This window comes from Scleropages formosus, chromosome 15 (genome assembly GCF_900964775.1).
Source record: "Scleropages formosus chromosome 15, fSclFor1.1, whole genome shotgun sequence".
NCBI lineage: Eukaryota > Metazoa > Chordata > Actinopteri > Osteoglossiformes > Osteoglossidae > Scleropages > Scleropages formosus.
Genome location: NC_041820.1, coordinates 13,863,044 through 13,887,792, shown reverse-complemented (window position 1 = coordinate 13,887,792; position 24,749 = coordinate 13,863,044). Strand labels below are relative to the sequence as shown.

General features: G+C 40.7%; 1 protein-coding gene across 1 annotated transcript; it reads left to right on the top strand.

Moving 5' to 3' along the window:
• The first annotated feature begins 627 nt into the window (after positions 1–627).
• Positions 628–24,247, top strand: trip11 (thyroid hormone receptor interactor 11). The gene is made up of 22 exons (XM_029258374.1): positions 628–899; positions 1,018–1,218; positions 5,111–5,187; positions 5,530–5,640; positions 6,244–6,516; positions 6,709–6,777; positions 7,630–7,795; positions 7,963–8,286; positions 8,425–8,465; positions 8,560–8,658; positions 10,122–10,328; positions 10,580–13,588; positions 14,057–14,197; positions 14,525–14,718; positions 15,138–15,301; positions 15,409–15,512; positions 16,145–16,244; positions 18,886–18,967; positions 19,279–19,393; positions 22,411–22,533; positions 22,838–22,982; positions 23,314–24,247. Exons 2-22 carry the CDS (start codon positions 1,080–1,082, stop codon positions 23,529–23,531), a joined length of 5,901 nt encoding a protein of 1,966 aa, XP_029114207.1. The 5' UTR covers positions 628–899; positions 1,018–1,079; the 3' UTR covers positions 23,532–24,247.
• Positions 24,248–24,749: the final 502 nt, after the last annotated feature.

Below are 24,749 nucleotides of genomic sequence, written 5' to 3'. Positions count from 1 at the left end.
CCTGTCCGTCATCTGTCATCTCCCTCTCCGTGTAACAGCCCCGGGTCCGAGTCCATGCGCGCTTCATGACGAATAACATGCAACGTACATTATTTATTGGCAACTTCTCATAATTAAGCATGTATTTGTTATGATTATGCCAGTGTGGGGTATTAGCAATCTGTGAAATTATGAGTGATTGTGCGCAGATTTGGTGGCGTCCCGTCCAGACATGCGTGCCCAGTCCTAGCCGTGAGTACAGTGATTCTGCGACGGATGGTCGGTTGGTCGGTCTCAGTGTGAGGCGTGGAGTATGAGTAGGGATTGAGGAGCTGGAGGTGAGCAGCAACACACTATTAGGCCGGGGTCTCCCAAAACAAAAAAACTAAGAAAAAAAGTGACTCAGTCCCATTGTAGATGACCCAGTTGTGCTCGGCATAAGGATGATGTTGATGATAATAATAATAATAATACTGCTCTTATAAGATGAACAGTGTATGGCTCTGAAATTCTGCTTTGAGTCAAGTAGTTAACAGAACTGATCCAGAGTCGGTTGCTATCAGCTGTTAGCAGTTTCGGAGGGGGCGGGGCACTGTTGGTCCGCCGGTATCCCACAATGCCGCTGTACCTTCCACGTATTCCCTGTGAGTCAGTCGCATACGGGTCATGATGGCTGCGGTCGAGTTGGCGCAGGCGGTACCGTGGCTGAAGCCGGTTTACACAAACAAAGCAGAACTTTAGCAGCGAAAACACAACTTCTACGAAGGACAACAAATGAGCAAAAATATTCGGCTTCTCCCACTTGGACCGAGTCGGACCGTGACACCCCAGGAGGAACTGTTGAGCTGCTGTCAACTGGCGGTATTTTGGACGGTAACAGAATTGGAGAAGATTTGCAACGAATCGAAAGCCTTCCTGCGGTGTGGAGCCAAATCAGCGCCACGGCGCTATATCCCAGAATAATTTATTTAAATAAATCGGTGTGAGACTGAGTCTTTCCGGCGTTACCAGCCCGTGTTTCCTCTCGATTACGCGCAGCGGCTACGTCCGTCTCTCCGGTCTCACTCGGCTCTCTATCCGGAACGATCATCATCATCATCATGTCGTCCTGGTTCGGGGGACTCGGCTCCGGGTTCGGCCAGTCGCTTGGTCAGGTCGGGGGAAGCCTGTCCACCTTCACCGGGCAGATCTCCAACTTCACCAAAGACATGCTGCTGGAAGGGGCCGAGGAGGTGGGAGGTGAGTGCTGGATGGATGGATGCAGGAGCCGCCGGCCGCACAGAACACCCTGACCGGGCCTTATCATGAAGCACTGTCTGTGTCTGTCTGCCTGTCCGCCCTGCACCCGCTCGGGCGGCCTCGTGCTCGTGCTAGTCAATCCGACCGGCGCCGAGTGTCGCGTGTCCCCCTTTCGCGCTGCAGACCAGGCAGGCAGGCGGGCGGGCGGCGGCGAGCAGAGTCGGTCTCACCACTCTAGACTAGTCTGGACTTACCGCACCCCACAGTGTGTCTTTTTAAATTATTAAAGTGTTGCTTTAGTTTAAAAACAAACGGAAAAAAAATGCTTCGACGACATGCATCATGTCATGACTCGTGTGTACTTAAATTAGTTTGTATTGCGCTGAATTCACCAACATGCTATAAAAATGTAGTGTCTAAGTGTAATATTTGAAATCCGTGGTTAGTTTGCTTAACGTTTAAGTTAAGAGCAGTGAGTTCATTTGCAGATGGTTATTACTGGAGGCAGTTTTTAGGCTAAACTGGCAGAAATGGAGTCTCTCAGGCCAGTTTACAAGGATCCCCCTTCCACTCTGCCACTTCCTTTAGCTACAACTGCCTTCTTCTCCCACAAGAAAACAACTTTGTGCACTCACTCTTTTACCACCTTTTTCTACCTTACTCTGGCCTCCTCCATTTACATTTATTCATTTACCTGATGCTTTTCTCCAGAGACACCTACAGTGTTAAAGTTACAGTTGTATTAGAAGCTTACAATTGTTTACCCGTTTACATAGCTGGGTAAGTACGTTACTCAAAGGTACTAGAGCTGGAGGAGGGGCTCAGACCTGTGACCTTTGGATCCAAAGGCAGTAGCTCTAACCCCTACTGGCTGTCCCTGTCTCCTTCATCCTCTTTTACTGTTGACAGCTTTGCCTTGTTTAATTCTATCATGGCATTCCATCAGTTTGGCTATAACACTTGTTGCATTATGTTTTTAGATCAGACCGTAAAGTCGTGCCATCCATGTAACAACGGGTGCTCTGGTTTCCTCCCACAGTCCAATGACACGCTGTTCAGGTTCCCCCATAGTGTGTGAGTGGCAGAGAGTGTGTGTGTTCCACTGATGTATGGATGAGTGACCCAGTGTAAGTAGTGTATCTAGCAGTGTAAGTCACTGCGGTGAATAAGATGTGTGGACTGATAACACTATATAGTGATCATTGGAAGTGCTTTGGATAAAAGCATCTGCTAAATGATTAAATCCAATATAAGCTCAAATAACAAAAAATCATTTTGTTTGTAAGTCGTTTCCTAAATAAGTACAGTATTTGCTTATTGTCAAATACATATGAAGAGAGTAAACTGATGGTATAGATTAGTTAAAGGGAAATATTTTTAGTGAACTTTGGCAGCTCTATTCCAACTCACAAAAAGGTGCCGGCTATGGGTCGTGAAACACAGGTGCTGGGAAGAAATGACCAGTGAATTTTAATTTTGTATTAGAGAATAACACTTAAGTGGGTGATTAAATAGAAAGTTAGATTTTTATTCTTACTATTTAGAATTTGAATGTCTGTTTAGTTCCCTTTGAGAAGTGATGTCGATGTTTTTCTGCTGAGCAAACATTTACATTTTTTTGTTTAGCAGATCCTTTTCTCCAAAGTGATGTACATCTCAGAGAAAATACAATTTGTACATTACGTTAGGAGAAAGAGACATAGTTGCAGACGTGATTCTTAAGTAAACCCAGTTTGTTTCCACTTTATGCACCGATGTTCATCCCTCAAGTAGGTGCACAAAACTCAGGCTGAATTTTTCTTAATTTCTTTAACATTGTTAGGAAATAACTCCCTTTGGTTTGTATAGATTGTAGAAGTTAAACAGAACGGGTCTGATGCAGTTAGGACGCTCTCATTTTCCCTCATTCCTCTCCAATATAGTTCTGGCAGAGTTGGCATATCATACACAGTCACTCAACTTTTCATCTCTTAAATGTAAACTGTAATTCATGCTATTTGTGTGTACATATCACTCACCCCTCAGCATTGTTCACTTTCAGGTCTGGCAAAAGACTATATTGCATTAGTTCAAAGAGGTACTTATGAAAATAAGATTCTTCTTATGGATTTTAAGTTGTTTACAAACTGTATTTGCTATTTTAAGATATATGTTCATTCATCCTGCCCCATCCATTGGGCTTTTTGTTCTCATACAGTTAACTGTAACCTTATGAATACTTTGGGTGAGCGTTAGAATTTTTGCAGAAAATTTCCAGACATGTGAAAATATATTATGTGGTATTTGTAATGCACAGGATAAGTAAATTGTTGACTAGGACTGAAAATGTACACGCTCTTTTTGGTTTGATTTGTCGGTATGTAATATTATGTACCACAGTAAAGGAGATGTGCCAGTAATTTTCAGGTTAAGATTTTCTTGCAATAATGTTACACTTAAGTTTTTGAAACTGTTCTTTTAAAATTAAAAAGTCACACTTAAATGTTGAAGACTTCAAATTTGAAGGCTCTCCAAAACTTTTGTCTGTATTGAATGCTGATGTATTTGATTTAAAAAAAAAAAATCAAACTTAACCAAGTACAGATTTAGTTCACTGTGACTGTCCCAGATGATTAAAAATAATTTGTATACAATAATATACAATTAAAGCACCTTAAGAAATCCTTTTGAGGTGGTTGAAACTGCATTAAACAATTTTAGTTACATTTTCATAGTATTGTAACTGTATGGCCACAAGAGGACAGTGCAGTTTACTGTTTTACCACATCAAATCAGCAGGGTTACTAAAACAGACATTGCATTTAGCTGATGCACCTTACACTGTTAATTAATGTGCAGTAATTTACCACTTTATACAGCTCAATAGCTGTTAAAGAATTATAGTGTAAGTACCTGGGTCCTCTGAAAAACATTTCTAACCACTGCATCATGTGCTCTCCACCAATTTATATTATTCATTGACATCCTCATCCAATGCATGTTTAGGTATGCAAATTTCTTCCGTTAAGCTTCCCATTTACACAGTAGGGTATTCACACTGCATTAATTCAGAGTAAGTACTTTGATCGAAAGTATTAGAGCAGTAGCTGGATTTAGACCTGGAACCTTCAGACTGTGGGGCAGCAGTCTCAACAAAGACATTACCTGACACCTGCTAGACAAATACATAAATAGACATTTTTGCACCAAAACCCCAAATAACAAATATGGTTGCCTTGTGGCTGCACTGTTAGATGTCATAATCAAGTGCCAGGACTTGGAAAATAATGAGGTTAATGGGATGGCTGTTGTAAGTTCAGGTGGTAGCAAGTCGAATAAGTCATAACTCGAGGATTATCTGTTCTTTGAAATTGTAGATGTAATTACATGGGCTGTAATTTTATCATGACTATTAGACTTATTTAATTTAAGCGTTGTTTTTGTTTTCAAAATTTAATTATACTTAATATTTTATGGAGCAGTTCAGGCTGTGCACCTCTCAAACTAAATTGCTCTAGTAAAATTACCCAGCTGTATAAATGGTTAAATAGTTGTATTTTAAAATTAGTGTTTGTTCTTTCTGCTGCTGGTCTGAGGGCTGCCACACAAAATTTTGTTGTTGTATTGCATACAATAACAAAGTATCCTTTCTCCACAGCAGCTTACAGTGTTATGATACTTACAATTATTTACCCATTTATACAGCTCGTTAATGTTACTGGAACAATTTAGGGTAAATACCTTGCTCAAGGGTAGTACAGCTGGAGGGGGGGATCGAACCTGCAATCTTTGGTTCCAAAGGCAGCAGCTCTACCCACTACGCTACCAACTGTCCCTAACATCGGCTAAATGAATAAATGGAAATGGAGAGCTTCAGAACCACTACATCACCCGCTTCCCTTTGTTTCCCTAGATATTTCTACAGAACTGAAGGTGTCCAATTCGAAGCTGATGGAAGTGGAAGCTACCTATGCCATGCAAAAATCTGAGGTGAATGTACTGTAAATGCATGTACTATGCCAAGATCTACTATCCTTAGTATTATATACTGTACATCTGACAAAGTATTCACGTATGTGTAAAACATCACGGGTAAAATTCCAATTTGACAAAGCACTTTAGAATTAATTGTAATAGAGCTGCGTACAAAATCTAGTACTGTCCCATATGTTATGGACCTTGTTCTGCGTCCTTTTATGCGGTGGTCCTTGACTCTGCCCCTCTTTCTGAGAGACCTAGTGAATGACCTGTGTTTTGTTTGTGCTCGCTATCAGCGGTTGACTGTACTGTGTTTTGGTTGGAACAGCTGGTAATATGTTTGTTTTTGGACAGTGTGAGCGATTGAAGAGGATCTGTGCAGAGTTGGAGGAGAAGCTCGAAGCAGCTGAGATCCAGATTAAGCAGCAGTCGGCAGAATACAGGAGCCTCATACAGCAGAAAGAGGTACGGAGCTGTTTACACCAGGGGTATGTTAAAGTAGTCCTGAAAAGGTCATTGTGAGGGTCCTTTTAGTATTTTATGCCCTGTGCAGTGTTTTTATACTCAAATAAAATCAGTCACGACATTCTTTTTATTGTTGAAATTGCTGAAGTTTTGGAAGCAATTTTCTTTCAGGTATCTTCATATCATTCTATCAAAAGTTCTTAAATCATTTTTTTTTTTTTTTTTTTGAAAGAATAACATCAGTTTAAATCCTTTAATGGTGTTGTCAACAATATCGCTGAAGTTTAGAGAATCCTTGCTGAAACGTTGAGTTTTTTGTTGCTTGCCTCTGTTTGACAGTTCAATTCAATTGATTTTTATAGAGCGCCCTTCTCACGCAGTGACACAGAGCACTTTAACACAGACATAAGGCAAGAAAAAGATAGAAACAAGACAGTCGACTAATGGCTACCATAATAAAGTACTTTTATGGCACTATAAGTATGCCTACTGGCCAAATTTTTTACATTATTGTTGTTAGGAATTGGTTATACTAACAACTCAACACTAACATAAGTCTAACAACATTTCAAGATGACTAGTTGTAAATGGAACTCTTTCTAGGTGGAGATCAGTCACTTGAAAGCCCGTCAGAGTGGATTGCAGGAGGAGGTTCAAAAGCTTCAACGATCCACCAAGGCCTCACTGGAACCTGCGGTACTTCCTGTTAGCACTGCATCCTCTTACCTGCCACAAATCTCAGTCCCCCATGAGGGTTTCCAGAGCGATGAAATGGATTTTGGTGATGTCATCTGGTCGCAGCAAGAGATAAACCGTCTGTCCAGCGAGGTGTCTCGGCTAAAGGCGGAAGTGTCCCACTGGAGAGAGCTGTCACAAGTAACTTTCCATTCATACATGTACCTCAGAAAAGTCTGTTTAATTTTTGTGTAGTGAATTGAATATGAAAACACACATTCTGTATTGATATTATTAGCATCTATTGTCATTTAGCTCTCTAATAATATTTTAAGTTCTTATATAGTAGTCCTTTTGTCTTTAATGGTTTGAATACCTTTTGTTTTCACTTAGACAGCTAAAACTCCAGGAACATCAAACAATGACCAGGGAGACATCCTAAAACTTCAGAAAACTATCAAGGTGAGGTTTACAGTCATATAGACTGTTTCAGGTCAGACAATATATTAAGCATTTTATTTTTTTTAAGGTGTGTAACATTTGTTTAGCAGCTTCTTTAAAGGAGTGTACAATGATTAATTTCAGCTCACACCTTTGTGCAAGGCGACTGACACTGCTAGATACACTGATAAACCCCCTGCAATTATTAAATTATGTATACAGCAATTCAGTGTGACACGCCTGTACGAAATACAGGCAATTTGTTTTCCAACGCATCTCACCCGAAACTCTGCAAAAAAAAAACATCAAATCCACCTTTGAGCATCCAGCCCTGGAGCTGCAAGATACCAGTGCTGCAGGCTGCATCACCGTGCAGTCCGTACAGGCTTCAGATGTTAACATTTAAGAGCGTTACAATGTTCAGAAGAATGAACATAATTTTCTTTTTTCAAGCACATCAGATACCTTAACAAAATATTTTAGTTTAAGTAAAACACAAGTAATATGGAAATGCTAATGATACTTGACATAATAAATTTTCTGTGAGCCAGTATTTAATTGTGTAAAGTTCAGACCTAATGACAGAGTATCATAAATAGAGGTAAAGCCTGTGTTTATTACCTCAAAGTCCATTTTCTTGGTGATATTTCTAATAATGCAGTTACTTGCTTTTCATTCTTGCTCTTCAGTTTAGTAAAGTTTGTTTCAGCAGATATGCTTTTCATGTCATTTACTTTAGTCACACCGTGTTTTTATTTATAGTACATGTGGAACGTACAGTAGTTGGTCAGCAGCAGCGTTTGTCCAGTGTATCTTAAAATTCAAAGTCTGTATACTAAGCTGTTTATTCACTGATCTACTTCTTTGGAACAGGAGCTGAGGGAGACAATGAGCCGTGAGATGGATGAGCACCAGCATGAGCTGGCTGCGTTGCAGGATGCGCAAAGGCAGAAGATGGCAGAGGTTACGCGGCGTCACCGGGAGGAGCTGGCGGAGTATGAGGAGCGGATTGAGGAGCTTGAGGAGCAAATCCAGAGCTGTGAGAAACATGTTTTTTCTTGTATGGGTGATACTTAATTTCAGTCTTTTCAAAGTTATGGAAGGTATAGATTGTCAATTTTGATAATTGTTTTCTTGATATATTGAGCTGCTGCCTTTTTTTCCTACTATCTGTAAATACTCCTGTTGTTACCATTCCTTTTGTAGGTACTTCAGGGACAGCATCCCAGGAGTCGCTCAGAGTCACAGAGCTGCAGACCAGGATTCGCACCCTACAAGAGGATGCCGAGCAGCAAAACAAACAAGTGCAGAATCTGATAGACAGCATGGCTATGGCAAGTGAAAAGCAGGCTTTGCTACAGCAAGAGAAGGAACAGGCCCAAGCTGAGAATGCTCAGCTGCTGCAAAACTATGCTCGTCTACAGAGCTCAGTTGAGGAGCTCCAGACACGTGTGCAAGAACAAGAGGGGAAAGCCTTACACAAAGCACACCTAGATAATGAGATCCAAACATTAAAAAAGGCTCTTGCAGGTAAAAGCAATTCTTTTATAACATACTTTACTCTGGTCAGAGATGTATGCTTAATATTAAAGGTTTAGGAGTATTTCATGCAGAATCGTCTGCGATTGTCGTTTGCTAATTTTGGTTCTATGTAATGATGATCTGTAGGAGCGGAAAAGGAGATCTCAAGGTTAAAGAGTCTAAGCACGGTATGATGAGTTATCACTGTTAATTTTAACTTCATTTGATCATGGAAAATTAATGGTGTTTTTGTAAGATTAACCCCTTCTTCTGTTTATACAGAATGAATCCAGAGTGGAAGTGGAACATGCAGACATTTTGGAGCTCAACACAATAATTGAGACCTTGAGAAGAGAGAAAGCTGAGATCGAACAAGAAAAAGTTAGTTTTCCTCAAAGTTTTGGGTTATGGGATGAGCTTTTCTATTCTTACTTGATTTGAGATACAGGCGGTCCCAGGGTTACAATCGAGTTCCGTGTCCTTGGTCTGTTTTTAAGTCGGATTTTGATGCAAGTTGGAACAGTTAGGTATGGTGGGTTTCTGACGTCAGTTTGTCAAATGTTTGTCTTTGTATATCGTGTATCATGTATCTTTCTGTGCATAAAAAACATTGAAGAAACACTTCTAGATACTGTAAGACATCTTTAATATAATAATGCAATGTAGGGATGTATTGATGATGATAGATGTAACTACAGTATTTATAATAGAGAGACATAGAAAGATGATGATAAATGTCACTACTGTCATGAACAGAGGAGGCTGGACCCTAGTGCAGGATTGTTTATTGAGAATCAAAGGACTAGTTGTGTTCTCGTGGTCTGGGATGGGTAAATGGTCGGTCAATCGGCGAACTGAACAGAAGTAAGGATCCGAAATCATGGTTGAGGGACAAGGAGGGCGGTCCTTACCAAAGAGACGTGGAATGGAACTGGGGAACGATGAGGGACAGGACTTGGAAGACCAGAGTAAGGGAGGTTTGAGAATGCAGAGGGGATGGTGGTTGACTGAGATTCCGCAACTGGAAGAAGTGTCTTTTATAGCTGAGCGCTCCGATTGAAGCTGTTGGTTGAGGTGCGGGGCGTGGTTGTGATAACTACAGTATTCATAATAGAGAGTGTGTGAGAGGGTGCAAAACAAAAACTTTAATGTTCGTTTTTCCAATTTTCATTGGCGTTTCACTTTTTTCCGATCACTTTATTTTTTCCACTTTAGTTTCAATCGTGATTGTTTTCCTTTTGTTGGCTGCATCACCATCACTTGCAACACATTTGTGCTTTGGTGCCATGGTTGGAAGGGTAAAAACAAAAAATTACTGCCAAATGCAGTAACACACGAGTAACTGTTAACAGCAGCGTGGTTCGACTTAAAAGAAGGAAGTCTTTGTCCTACCTCAGGCTCATACTCCCCGCCCATGAGCCAACAAACAGCTGTAGATTCAATGTTTTGATGCGTGTCACAAAGTAGCGCCTGTTTATTACAAACCATTGTATGCAACTTGAATTTTGAATATAATAGGCTTAATTATGAAGTTTCTTTTACTTAAGGGTGACACATTAACTTCCGATCATTAATGGGGCGGTTTGTAACTATGGGTTGTTCGTCAGACGTTCGTAACCTGGGGACTGCCTGTACATGGTTTTGTGGGAGAATAATGAAACTGAAGACTTCCTAATGCAATTATCAAGGGCATGAAAGTGCATGCTGTGTATTAAAAAAATCTACAAAATATCACTAGAGGATACATTTGGGCTTCTTGTCTAGGTGTGCAAATCCAACATATACAGCCATTATTTATATGTTACTTTTTAACTGAATAACTTTACCTCATTTTTTCTCCCAAGCTGGATCTACTAGAAAGACTGAAGTGTGTGGAGGACAGTGTGGAGAAAAGCCAAGAAGTTGTTCCTGAGGCCTCATTGCAAATGGTAGCAGAACTGAAGGCACAGTTGGAGGAGAGGGAGAAATCTCTTGTTGCTTCTCAGTTGGACTGTGACACAATCAGTGCTGAACTAGAGGAACTTGACCGTCAGAACCAGGAGGCAACACAGGTCAGTTTTATGGAGGAAAAGATCATTAGATCCATATTTATTTGTGTTATGTCTGCATGTCATAATGACATGGCTGTTTTACTTTTTTAGCTGAAATTAAGAAAATGTGTTTTAGTTCTCACAGAAGGGACATTTTGTTATCCAGGTGTACAGAAATTTATCAGTGAGATAAAGTATGATGCTTCTTGTTGTTTTTTCAATGGTTTTTTAATTACTGACATTTTTTTAATCAACTGATCTTTTTCCCCAAGCATTTGATCTCTCTGAAGGATCAGATGTTAGCAGAGCGTAAGGAGGCAGATGCTTCAGCAGCTCGCCTGCAGTCAGAGCTGGATGTCTTACAAAGAAAGAATGATATGCTACAGGAGGAGCTACAGGCCCAGCATGTAAAACTGAGTCAAAGCGCTTTTGCCCTCAATGACATGCACATGAGGAGGCAGCAGCTGGAGGAGATTGTGAAGCAGCTACAAGGGAAACTGAATCAGGCACAGGGGCGCTGTTCAGACACACAGAAGGAGCTCACAGAGTTCAAGAAGCAGCTCCAGGAGAAGGAACACGAGTTGTCCGCAGTTAGACAGGAGCTAACCCAGGCTCGGGAAAGAGGGAGCCAAGTTGAAGGTCAGCAGAGGGTGCTGGAGGAAAAGCAAAAAGTAGTGGATATTCAAAGAGAGTTGACAGAATTGAGGAACTCAAATGAGATGACAGTGTCTGAGAACTTTGAGATTAGAATGGAGAATCAAAAGCTTAAGGAGAGACTAGAGGACTTAGGCAAGCAGATACATGAGGAGCAGACAGCACTCAGTGAGGTTGTTCTGGAGAAAGACACTTGCATCAGTGCTCTGAAGCTTGAGAAGTGTGAATTAGAAAGTGAGCTTAACCAAGCAGAAAAACGATTGACTGAACAGGCACAGCAGTACCAGCGAACCATTGAGGAGCTAACTAGAGCTAGATCTATGGATGCTTCTGCCCTGCAGACAGAACATGAACGTGCAGTCAAGCTTAACCGTGAGAAAGATTTTGAGATTGCCAAGCTAATGAGGGATATTGAGCAGATGAAAGCTGACCACCAGCACACTAATGAGATGCTGTCAACCACTGTATTAGGACAACAACAGTTAACAGAGTTGCTAAAAGAAAAAGATTCCTTTGTAGAGATACTGAAGGCAAAAGTTGCTGAGATTCAGCAGGAGCTGGACAAGAGTGTTGGCATGGTTAAGGAAGGGGATGCTTTGAGGCTCATGGTAGAAGAGAAGGACAAACAACTAGGGGTGATGAAGGAGGAGAACAGCCACTTGAAGGAGGAGATTGACCGGCTGCGAGACCAACAGAGTAGGCCTCAGGTCCAGGCTGAACCTAGGACCCTTGAACTAATCACTGAGCTCGAGACAGAGATCACCCAACTCAAAATGACAAGGGATGCTCTAGAAGAAGAGTTGTCCACCCTAAGGAGAACCACAGAGGAACAGCGAGGAAGCCTTCTACAGTCACAGCAGTCTCTACAAGCACATCAGAATGAGCTTGAACAAGCCCAGTTACGCCACGAGCAGAGTGTGCTAAATTATGAGAAACTGATTCATGCAAAAGATGAAGAGATTACCCGCATGCAGGAGGTTTTGGACAGTCTAAGTGAGCAAAGGACTCCTGATTCTTTGTCCCCGCAGGGTCTGACACCTACTGTTGTCATTATGCAAGAAGACAAAACCCAATCAATAAATGCTGAGAATGGCAATGAGAAACATGACCTTTCTAAGGTTGAGATCGAGAAACTGGTGAAGGGCATCAAGGAAAAGGAAACTGAGATCAGTTTGCTGAATGAGAAGAACTTGTCTTTGACAAAGCAGTTGGACCAACTGGTAGTTTCCCAGGGTGAAGTTGGCAAGCTCTCTCAGATAGTACTACAGAAGGACCTAGAGATCCAGGCCCTACATGCCAGGGTTTCAGCAGTTGGACATAGCCAGCAGCAATTGCAGAATTATGCTGTGGAACGTGAGCAACTGCTTGCTGTACTCAATGAGAAGACCCGCGAGAACAGCCAGCTACGGTCAGACTACCACCGCCTAATGGATATTGTGGCAGGCAAAGAAGCTGCATTGCTTAAGCTCCAGCAGGAGAACCAGCGCTTGTCCACCATGGGCGACCCATCAGGGAGCCAAGAGATGTTCAGAGAGACCATACAGAACCTTTCTCGAATAATTCGGGAGAAGGACATTGAAATTGATGCTCTGACTCAAAAGTGCCAGACATTGGTCACTGTCTTGCAGGTGTCAGGTGGAGATTCTGGAAATGGTGGTGGTGGTGGAGGTGTAAGCAGCAATCAGTTTGAGGAGCTTCTCCAGGAGAGAGACACCCTGAAGCAACAAGTGAAGAAGATGGAGGAGTGGAAGCAGCAGGTAATCACCACTGTGAAGAACATGCAGCACGAATCTGCCCAGCTCCAGGAGGAGCTCATCAAGTTGCAAGGTCAGATTTCTGCTGACAGCGACTGTAGCTCCAAGTTGTCAGTTGATTATGCCCGTCTGATCCAGAGTTATGAGCAGAAAGAAAGGAAGCTTGGCAGCCTAAGTCAAGAGCTTGCCCAGGTTCAGCAAACTATCAGCCAGCTCAGCAGCACCAAGGATGTCTTGTTAGAGAAGCTGGTAGCACAAGGTCCAGAGACCGTTTCCTCTGTAAAAGCATCTGTGTCATCTTCTGAAATGAAGCAATCCAGCCATCAGAGCACAGACACACGGCCGAATGACGGGCAGCTCAGCCGTCTGCAGCAGGAACTGGAGCAGCTGCGGAGGCTACTGTCAGAGAGAGACGCTACCATCCGAACACTTCAAGAGAATAACCACCGTCTATCCAACTCTCTGGCCCTGACTTCAGGAAATGAGCAAGCGGAGGAAGTACGCCATCTCCGGGACAAGTTGGAGACCATGCAGAAATCCTTAAAGGAGAAGGACCTTCTGATCAAAGCTAAGGGAGACCAGCTGAACCATGCGAACGAGAACCTGTGGAACAGAGAGAATGACAACGAGGTCCTGAAGCAAGCGGTGACCAACCTGAAGGAGAGGACGCTTATCTTGGAGTTAGACATCCGCAAGTTAAAGGAGGAGAACGAGCAAGTGGCAGCACGTTCGCGTGAGAAGGAGACAGAGTTTAGGGCTCTGCAGGAGACCAACATGCAGGTGTCCCTGCTGTTAAAGGAGAAGGAGTTTGAGTCAAGTACAATGAGAGAGAAGGCTGCTGCAATGGAGAAAATGCTTAAGGATAGAGAACAGGTTGGGAAAAATGGCATGCAATTGTTTAAATGCACTGTTATAATATTAATTTGAGCTTTTCTTCAAAGCATTTTACAATATTAGCTTTGTATACCAAACTACTTGTACTAATTTACACATTTGTACAGCTGAGTAATTTTTACTGGTATAATATAGGGTAGGTACCTTTTTCAGGGATACTGTTGGGGTCCTTAATGTTATGTTTTACACCTTACATGGTCAATGAGTTAAATGAAACTGATTTAATTGTAACAATCCGAAGATGCCTTGTATTACTTGTTTTTATGCTATAATGTACAGCTTCAAGTATCTCATAAAAAAAGTGCGGGGGGACTCGTAGTGCACACAATGGGCCATCTGGCCTGTTGAAAGGTATCAGATATTGTAGGCACATGTATTTTGTATTGTATGTATTCATTTTCTTTTAGTCTGACTTTGCTAACTAAACAGACTAATGTAATTCCACAGGGCAACTCTGGGGAGCTGAATCAGTTGTTGAATGAGGTGAGATCAATGCAGGAGAAGGCCGTGGCCTTCCAACAGGAAAGAGACCAGGTAATTCTGGCCCTGAAACAGAAGCAGATGGAAACTTCTGCCCTCCAAAATGAGGTAAGTGTTGCTATCCAGGTTATCTTTTTGCTGTGCTGTTGCATTTTCCATTGTTTTTTTAAATTTTTTCTATACAACTGTTAATGCTCCGTTATTTATCCTTATGTTTGTGGAGTTTGTAAAGATGTATTTGTTCTTTGTGTTCTAGAATCTTAATGAAATGAACTCCTATCTATAAGAGCTATGTAAGATTCTCTGTAAAATAGTTGCTCTCTGTGACCTATCAATTTTGCCAGTATTTGGTGGCAAAATAGTGTTTCTCACCATAATGTCACCACCATACAGAAGCTGATAGGTCAACGTGTTTCCTCATCTTGGTGTCCACAGCTGCAACACATGCGAGACAAAGAGCAACGTCTGCAGTTGGAGCTGGAGCGGCTGCGGGGTCACCTGCTAGAGGTTGAGGATTCATACACACGCGAGGCCCTGGCTGCTGAGGACCGTGAGGCTGAACTGCGCAGGAAGGTGGCTTTGCTGGATGAGAAATTGGTGACCTCGTCAAGTGCTGTTGAGAGTGCCAGGTAAGGAATGGGTCTTCAGATCATGACATTAATGAGGTTTAAATATTAGACTGAATGAGAAAGAAGATTTTTTTTTTTTTTTTTTTTTGTCTCGTATTCTGAGCTTGAATATAGTTTCTTTTGTAATATAAATTGTATATTATGACTTAAATCATTAGGAGACAAGTATGTCTACTTAACATGTGTAAAAGTGATGATGTGTTCTGGGTAACTTTATTATGTATATTGTCACCATACTCTGGCCTGTGTACTGCACTGTCTGTGGCATGGAGGTCCAAAGAGAAACGGAATTTCGTTCTCCTGTATGTGTAACTCTCAAATAGGTGCAATGACAAAGTTGACTTTGAACATGTTTAGGTGACCATGAGCAGAGGAACATGTTTTCTGTGTAAGTCTTTGCTGTCGTGTTCCATTGGCAGCCAACAGGCTAGTCTGCAGGTGGAGTCCCTGCAGGAGCAGCTCAGCGGGATGGTGAAACAGAGGGATGAGGCACTGACTCAGCTGCGCATATCCCAGGAGCAGGTTAACCAGTATGCAGTGTCACTCTCCAATCTGCAGATGGTGCTAGAGCAGTTCCAGCAAGGTCAGTGTCTTAACTGTGTATTTCACTGACCAAACTACAGATGCCTTCTGATTCTTGCTTCTATAGTGTAGAATTAAAATCCTTTCTTTGCCTCTCACAACCCCTAGAGGAGAAAGCCTTATACTCAGCTGAACTGGAGAAGCACATCAAAGCGAAGGCAGAATGGAAGAAGAAGGCAGAGATGTTTGAGGATAAGGCTTCAAACCTGCAGGTAAACAGCACTGTGGGAGAGCCAAGCAGCCACGCTTGCTGTGGCTTTCACATGTGTTCAGACCTTTTGATAAATGAGGAGTTTGAATTTGGCTGTTTGAAGTTTATATGTTGTCCCCGAGTTTCTGTGGGTTTCCTTCAGGTGATCTCTTCCTCCTGTAGTTCAGATACATGCTTCTCTAGTGGATTTCTGACATTAAATTGCAAATAGTCTCTGAATGTGTGTGACTGTGTGTATGTGATTGCTCACGATGGGCTGGCACCCCTCACGCCCTTTGCTGCCAGGATAGGGTTGTGGGGATCCAGAGTCTATGTTGGACAATTGTGTTAATTCATGAATTAATAATCTTTGGATAAATTGACATTCCACTTTCAGTATTATAAAAGTGCAGCATCTTCCATTATAACATTTTTTTTCTTAGATTTAAGGTTATTAGTATATTTTGAGGTTGTTTGTATGTTTGCATGTAAGTTTTATTTTAGCATGTCTCATTTGATAGTATAAACTTTTTTTTTTTTATTGAACTGTGCACGAGTTAAATGTATTTTGTGCTGTGGTCACACTTGGTATGAGCGATTACTCTGAAAGGCTCTTTGAAGTGACATACTTGTCACCTGGCTCCTCACTTTCAGATCAGCTTGGATGAGGCCAATGCAGCCTTGGACTCAGCTTCCCGGCTCACTGACCAGCTGGACCAGAAGGAGGAGCAAATTGAGGACCTAAAGAAACAAGGTGATGAGAGCTGCCACATGATGGTGTGGTTTATGTCCCTGCTGTCATTCATTGAGCTATCTCATGGAAATCTGTCATTTGTATTTGAGAGAAAGTGGTTGCTTTATAATTTGCGCAGGCATGAAGCTGATGTTGTAGTCATTGGGAAACTGATAATGAAGTAGATCCCTAACAGAAAGATATTAAGCTTTCTGTTTAAATATTGTCTGTAGATTTTTTTTTTTTTTTTTTTTTTTTTTTTTTTCTTCTCTCTCTCGTCTTTTTAATATCATTTTTGCTAGCGGGTGTATTTCATGAAAAGTGTTTTGCCAAGCTCACTTCTGGCTAGACATTAACTGCCAGACAAAATTCCTTATGCTTAAGTGAAATTTATTATATGGAAACACGTCAGAGACGGGCCAGTTTTCTTTGGCCCAGCAAATGTCTTGGGTCATTTGAATGCACTAAATGGAAACCCTCCTAACAGTGTCTACAGTATTGCTTCATTTCAGAGTAGCTAAAATGGTCAGTTTTTGGGGTACATGGCTTAGATCGGACAAACACAAAGTAGGTCTGTTTTAAAAAAAAAAAAAAAACTGATATTTGTCAATTGCTGTTTGTAGTTACACTAATTTTAAACAGTCTTACCAACTAAATATTTAATTGCTGTAGAGAAGTATTTGATTTAAATTTTCTTGCTTTACTTGTTTCTGGGACAATTTCTGTAATTTTATTTCGGCGTTTTATTTTGCATTGCGAAAGGCAGCTAGCCTTTATATGTGTACGTTTCCTGTTTAAACCCACCCAGGTAAACATGCAGCAATAAGAGAAACAAAGGGGGAGGAAGATGACCTTTCAGGCTATGTGACACGCTCCCCCGATTACTCAGAATCCAGGTTATATGCTGCATACACCAGGTTATGCATCTTTGTGCTTTGGCCTTGGATACAAGCAGGTTCCAAATAGCGTCCCAGCCATAAATTCCAGCTTTGTGAAGCTCACAACATAGTTTTTGTTGAGACTCTGCTGATTCAGTCCTGCGGTAATTTTTGAGGCTGTACTTTTGTGACATTTATCAAATAACTTGTGACGTCTGTCCCTGTCAGCGAGCTTTGACTTGCAACCCGTGTTCCTCCTTGCTGATGGAGTTTGTCCCTGTTTTGCACATGCTCTCGTCATTTTTCAAAATTCTTCTCCTTTACACTTTAATTTAGCAGTTTTTCTTATAGGTGCAACTGCAGTTCATATTCTGGCTTCTTTGGCACTCTGTTAGTTGCCTCATGGTGCTTTGAAAACAAGTCAAAGTGCTAATTGTCAGTCGTATTTTACAACTGACCAGACAGACACTAATTGACAGTCAGCCTAATATGACTCATATTCGTAGTTGTTTGTAATTGTGCTTTAGTTACTTTTTCACCTGTAATTTTTTTCTTCCTCTGCAAATAGGTACATTAGATCAAAGGCAAAAGAAATTAAGGAAAACAAATGAATTCGCACTCACAGAACAAGCCATGGTGTCGCAGAGAATTTGAACTGTGATTGATTTATTGCGGATATGATTCCTCCTCAACCTGTGGAGTTTGCATGTTCACGTTGTTCGCATGTGTTTCCTCTCACCGTCCAAAGTTGTTTCAGGCACACTGGTGACTATGTGCGTTGCATTACTCTGCTGTATAGATTGGCAAATGATTGTAACTGCAGTTCATGTAATGTTTCTAGCATTGCATTTCACTCTGGATCAACTTGTCAACGAAATACTAATTTTGCATACTTTTGGAGAAGTGTCTGCTAAATGAATAAATGTAAATGTCTTGATATTGTATCGTGATATGATGCTTGGCTGTAAGGAGTCTTAAAAAAAGACAAATTTGGCTCTTGTAAACTCAAATGCCATGTAAAATGATGTAGGGGTATTAAATTCTGATAAGGCCAATGTTTTCAGCGTATCACTATTATAGTTTGTGCTAATGTCACCTCATCCTTTCTCTTGAGATATAGCCGATTATGTACGTTCTTGTAAATCATCCTGCTGTCTTTTTCAGACTACATGTATGTTTTATCACCGGTTTAGAGTACCACATTCACTTTAAATTCCTTTTTATATAGTTCTACCTCTACTAAATAAATCTTCATGATAGGTTTTACTGTATGAGAAACATCACCATAAATGCTTTCTTTAAATAGATCAGAAGGTCTCAAATCTTCAAGCCTGTCAATTTGGACTGGCTTAAACCTTTTCTTATCTGTTCTCACTGAGAATAAAATCAGCACTCTTTCCCACAAGTCCCCTGGGTGCACAGTCCATTGATTTTACTCTAGCGTCACTTTTACCACTTTTTTCAATTTAATCATGATGAAAAATTCCCAGCCTCGGCAAAGTTGGCCCCATTTTTTCCCCAGGCTACACAGACGTTCCAGACTGTGTAAGTGTTTGTTTTTACACAAGATTTAAATGTTAAGATCAAATGAGGCTTCGGATAACTTTATTCAGGTCTGCACTGTCTTATCGAAGTATTGAGCTTTTTAAGTAAACAACTCTACACCAATGAACATGTTGGCTTCCTTCAGGACCGTTATAATTGACTGTCAAAATAAGTAGAGCTGCAGATGTCTGGGAGTACCATAGCCCTGAGAAACCTGTTTTTTATCTTTAACTTTGCAGTGGAGGTGCAGCAGGAAATGCTGGAAGAGGCTCAGAACAAGCTGATGAACCTTCTCAATAGCACCGAAGGCAAAGTGGACAAGTAAGGCTTGTTATAAATACCGGGCTGTTACCATTCGTGTAGAAATGACATTGTAATTTCCCAGAACCTCAAAGAATAATTAAATTGATATGTCAGTGCTCTGTACCACAGGAAAAAATAGAATGAAAAAAGTGAAAAGCTTACAGTCAGTTACTTCACAGAAGAATGAAGGTCTTGCATAACAAATGGATGCTGCAGGTTGAATGGATGTTTTGGACATTAGATGGTTTCTGGTTAGACTGTAGAAGGCCCTTACTGTACTATCCTGCTGAGCACTGAAAAAAACTAATGCTGTTTATTGTTTTCTTCAGGGTCCTTATGCAAAATCTGTTTATGGGGTATTTTCATACCCCCAAGAACAAGCGGCATGAAGTTCTAAGACTCATGGGCAGTGTGCTGGGTTTAGACAGGGACAGTGTTGAAAAGGTGAGCCACCATCTCCCATTACCTGATCATACCTCTAAACTTTTTTTTTTTTACTTTTATATCCACCAGATTCCAGTCAGTTTCCTATTCCTGAACTATAGCTTTTTTCTTTTCGCTTATAGCCTTTTTTCCACCTTCTGTCTTCCTTATTTAATTTTTTCACACTTTTTTCCCCCCAGACTTCTCTGTGGTTCCTCAGAATTTTGACCCACAATTATACATGTAAGCTTTTTGGGCCATGTTGTTCATTGATGTTCATCTTAAATGAGTACAGCTACGTTTCAAGTGTTTGTTTTTTTTTTTTTTCTTTACTCCCCCACTTGCACTGCAAAAACTTTTTACATAATTGATATTCTACATGTTCTGCATTACTCATTTTCCTGACTAGACTTCAGCTGTAAGTCTAGCATGTGAACCATACTATACTTACAAGCATTGTATTAAGGTTTTACAAAAATGTAAATGAAAGGATTCAGTGGCAGTAGACTTCTTCCTTGGGAGAGCGGTAGTTCCCCACTGCATCCAGAAATAGATTTTAATTTTTTAAAAGCACTGGCCAGTTGAAAACTGTGTGTAAAAAGGAGCATCCATACCCCATATCAGTGTTCTTCCATTGCTCAGCAATACAAAAGTTTCATTTCAGAGGCACAAAGTGCTGTGCTGCTGTACCGTTTTGGGTTGGTGGTGGTGAGGCTAAGCACAGCAGTCGGGCAAAATGGTGACGTGTGGAGAAACGTAACGCATAGCAAAGTAACTGAGCTAATAAGCAGCAGCGTTGAAGCTTCACCGCACAAAAAGGACAAGTACACGATACCATATGCAGAGTAAGACTTTTTTTTTTTAATAAAGCAAGCAGACTGCAAACAGTCACTGAGTCCAGCTCCACTCTGAAAGTATTTTCCTTATCCACTTGTGCTAACAGAGCCAAAGGGACACGGTCCAACTATTCAGAGTGAATTACCCAACTGCTTTAAAGAAAAACAGATTTTAGAATGGGCCTAAATGCGATTACAACTCCTCCAAAGACCAGTTTTTATTGCTCTGGAGACTCCTACTTCTGCACACTCTCCACCCCTCCGCTGGTCACATTTTCCACTCAAAACGTCTATTTACAGTTCTGTGATGTATAACGTCTCATAAGCGTATATGTGAAGTGTGCCTTACAGTAATAGCCTTTTGGATAAATACCACTGAAAAGTTCCTACAGGCCATATAGGCAAGTGTGACAATTTAATCCAATATTTATTTTGAATGCTTCGAACATTTAAAGATATCCCTTTTCTTCCCACCCGTAGACTAGTAGTATTCAACTGATGATTGTATGAAGTTAGTAATTTTATTAAAGCTACTACTTAAACATGACGTGGAATCCTTTTTAGAATGATCAGTGAGTTTTTCCTTCAGGATATTACTGTGAACATGAAATTGTTACCTGAAGTAGGAGTTGCCTTTCTTACCGAATCATCTCTCCTCGCTGGAGGTAGAAAGAAGCTCATGGCCTCTGTTTCTAGACCAGCTGTCGCAACATAAATTCTAAATTTCATCATTATCCCTGAAATGTCAGCACTTGATCTTGTACAAGTTTTGACAGATCCATTTGTTTCTTTTATATAATCATGTGAACTGCCTTGTGCTTGCTTGTGGAGGGAATGCAGAAGTAATAGCTATGCATTCAGAATATGACACTGTTTATATGAGCAGGATTGTTTTGTTTGAAGTGCTCAATGTTTCACCAGAACATGTCATAAACCGTTTCGTGGTTAACTGTGAAAATGGAACATGTAGGTGACAAAAAAACATGAACAGTTTTCCTTTAGGGAGCACTTCCCTCTCGCTATATGAAATGAGTGAGCTTATTAGAATTTACTATATATTTTATGTTTACCTAGCCTCTGAAGTTTTTTTTTTTTTTTTTTTGGTCTTAGTTCAGTTTATTTCCTAGAGCACTGTGCATATACAGGATTTTGCTGTAGCCTTTTCCTTTGATTAGCTTCATCTTTTGAACAGTTAAATTTGATGAATATATATTTTTAAAATGTTGTTTTTGCATTTTTAACAATGAAGTTCTTTAAATGCTGCATTTTGAGAAAAACACATTGTTACAAATATAAAAACGCATCTAAGCCACGGTTTCCAAGAAAATACAAAGACACTACTTTTGTTGCTAAAACTAGTAATAGTTAAGCAACTATATGAAGCCAGCTTATGCATGTGTGCTCAATTAATTTTGGGCAGCATTGTTGTTCTGCATGTGGTGTTCATTTGCATGACAACAACCAGAGTATCTTTTGTCTTATCTTCCTGCCATCTGCCTTGGACAGCAGATACTTTCAAGGCTTTTATTTGTTGAATTATGCGGTTAACTTGACGTAGTAAGTAGCACGTCAACAATTCGATTTCTGTTTTCAGTCTTTACATGGTCTGAGGTCATTCAAAACCTCATCTGTAGTAAGTTAACCTGTTTCTTAGCATGTGGTTGCAGCACTGTCTCACAGAACATGATGGAACTTACTCGGAGGAATTTCCCACGTTCCCATCATTCCTTTGCAACATCTGAGAGGCTTCTTACTGCGTTTCTGCTGTAATAAGTCTCACTGTGAGCTACACTCAGAATCTTAAGTCAATTTCACAGTTGGACTTGCTCAAAATATGCATTAAGTGCTAATTCTTTATATTGGAGTATATTTGTACCTTTTTTTTTTTTTGGACATTAACTCGTAGTTGTAACAGTTGTGTCTCAAGGGAGATTTGAATTTGGCGATCTTACTACAGTTTTCTTAACTCAGAATGCATGCAACTTGTTTTCCTTGAAACCAAAAATGAAAAGACTTGGTTCCCATTAATCAAAATCAAAGTGGATTTGAGCCTTTCTGAGAAGATCCACACTGGTTAGACATCCTGCTTTTGTTTCATCATCCCTGGGAAACATGAGAGGGCCATTTAAAGCCCTTTGCACTTGTCTTTTCTGGACCTCCTTAGAATCTGTAGTGACTCGCCACATATTATTCTCACCACAGTTGCTGGAGGAAGAGGGCAGACGTGGTGTTACGGGCTGGATGTCCAGCTGGCTGGGGGGCAGAGCAGTGCAGAGTGTGCCCACCACTCCTCAGAGACCTGGTGTCACCCAGCCATTCAACACTGTGAGTTCACATCTCTTCGAGAAGTAGTTTTCACACAAATCGCATTAGTGTTGACTTAAGTTCAGGGGCACCTTCCCTTGAAAATCAGCATATATATATATAATTTTGAGTGTTTGTGCTCATGATCTCTTCTTGCTATTTTTAATTGCTGTTTATTTTCGTTGTTGCAGAAGTTTGACACAATGGTTTTAAAAAATTAAGAATGCTTTGTTTTCCTTAAAGTTGTGCTATGCTTAAGCAATGGTACAGAAACACTGAATTGATTCTTGTTTGCTTCCTCTCTTATACCAACACTTTGATGCAGTCATTCTCTGAGTTGTTTGTGAAGTTTCTGGAGGTAGAATCCCGCCCTGCCCTTCCAGCTCCCAAGCTGCCGGTCTATGACATTATGCCTCTGAGTGCACCACCTCCTGGTCGCACTGCCAGTACTGCCACTCCAATTGCAGCAGGTAAATACTCCTAGATCTGTGGGACTCTTAAAAACGTTGTTCTTAGTTTTACACTGTACGTTCAAATTACAGTAATATAGAATTTCCTTCAAGCTTAAAGTTGAGTTCTCTCACTATTTACTCCTTTTTCCTCAATACCTTCCTATGTGAGAAATGTCTCTGAGGCATTATTGCTTTTCCAAAAATAGTTTTTGTAATCTCAAACTTTTTATCTTTCCTAGACTTTTACCTTACTACTATTACCATTTTATTATGGTATTTCAGACAAGCTTACTGCTGTAATTGTCAGTTATTTAGGCCTTGTTTGACCTCCGGCCTCTTATTTCCCCAGCTGCTGCTGGTTCCAGTAAATGGGCAGGTGAAGGCAATCTTTTCCTTGCCCCACGCTCAGCAGCCGTACCTCTGCTGAACCCCAGTGCTCCAGGCGTGGGTGGTGGGGGCAGCCATCTGCTGATGAAGCCCATCTCTGATGCCCTGCCCACCTTCACACCCGTGCCCGTGTCAGCCGAGGCCAGTGCAGGGGCAGTGCTCAAGGATCTTCTCAAGTAGCATGCGGCCCACAAAAGTGTCACTCGAAGCACTTTAAGCCATGAAGAGCTGGACACTGTGCAGTCTCAGCATTTGAAGCTGCAGCCATCACTGTAATACCAGCTACACAGAAACACTAGTGGTCCTCAGGTTTCTGAAAGTTACAGAAAATTGAATGAACTGGAATAAGTTGTATATAGTTTTATGAAGGTCATCACACCAGGAGTCTTCAGGTATTGCAGCCAGTTACTGTTATCCCAAAATTCACTCTTCTCGCTGAAAGACACAGGTAGGACTCTTTGCATAAATCATGACGTCATCTTGATGGCAGACCTGACTGAAAAAGCACTTTGTACATTTGGGTGAACGTATTGCATCTGTTTAAACTGTTTCCCAGAATTTTCCCTGAGGTGCGCTGTGCTGGAGAAGAGCATTTTTGTGCTTTGGTGTAAGATAATAGTTTTGAAGTATTTAAGGTTTTTTTTTCCTGTTCTTAGTTTAAGGGATGCTGGGGTTTTCGGAATCACACATTTACAAAATTTGAAGTGGATTAGAAGTGAAATGTAACACTAGGGTTGTTACTGCAGGAAAGTGAGGTCTGATCATATTGAAATATAATAAATACATTGCCATATATAGAAGGATGGATGTTTCTTTCATTTGAAAAGTTTTTTTTGTTTTTGGAGTTTAGAAAGGACTATAGCTTTGAAGAGGAGTACATACTTGGAAAAATCCCCCCCCCCTTTCTTTAAGAGGAAAAGTGATTCAGATCTGTAAATTGCATTCAATGAAAAGACTATCAGAATTTAAAGCCAAATTTTATTCTGCATGTACCATTAATATTCACCTGACACTTTTTTGTCTTCCACTGAAAGTTTTGTGAAATTTGTATTCAGACTAACGTTAAGCAGTGTATGGTCATTGCGGCAGTAATATTTACCCATGGAACTTTCATGCCTGCATTTACAGAATTTTAAATTGTTTTAACCTCTCCCAGCCAAACATACATACACCGAATTAGTATTTCAGTTCTGGACATACTTGGTGTATTAAAATATTTGTCTTTGCCGGTATATTCTGTACCTTTCCTCATATGTCTATATTTTCACGTTGAATTCAAAATTAAGGAAGGTTGAAGTGTATACTAAGATTGTGTTTTTCCCAAGTATGTGTGCTTCAGTGTTGGATTCATGCTTGGTTTTCTTATAAGCTGGATATTTGAAGAATGCCATTGTCCAT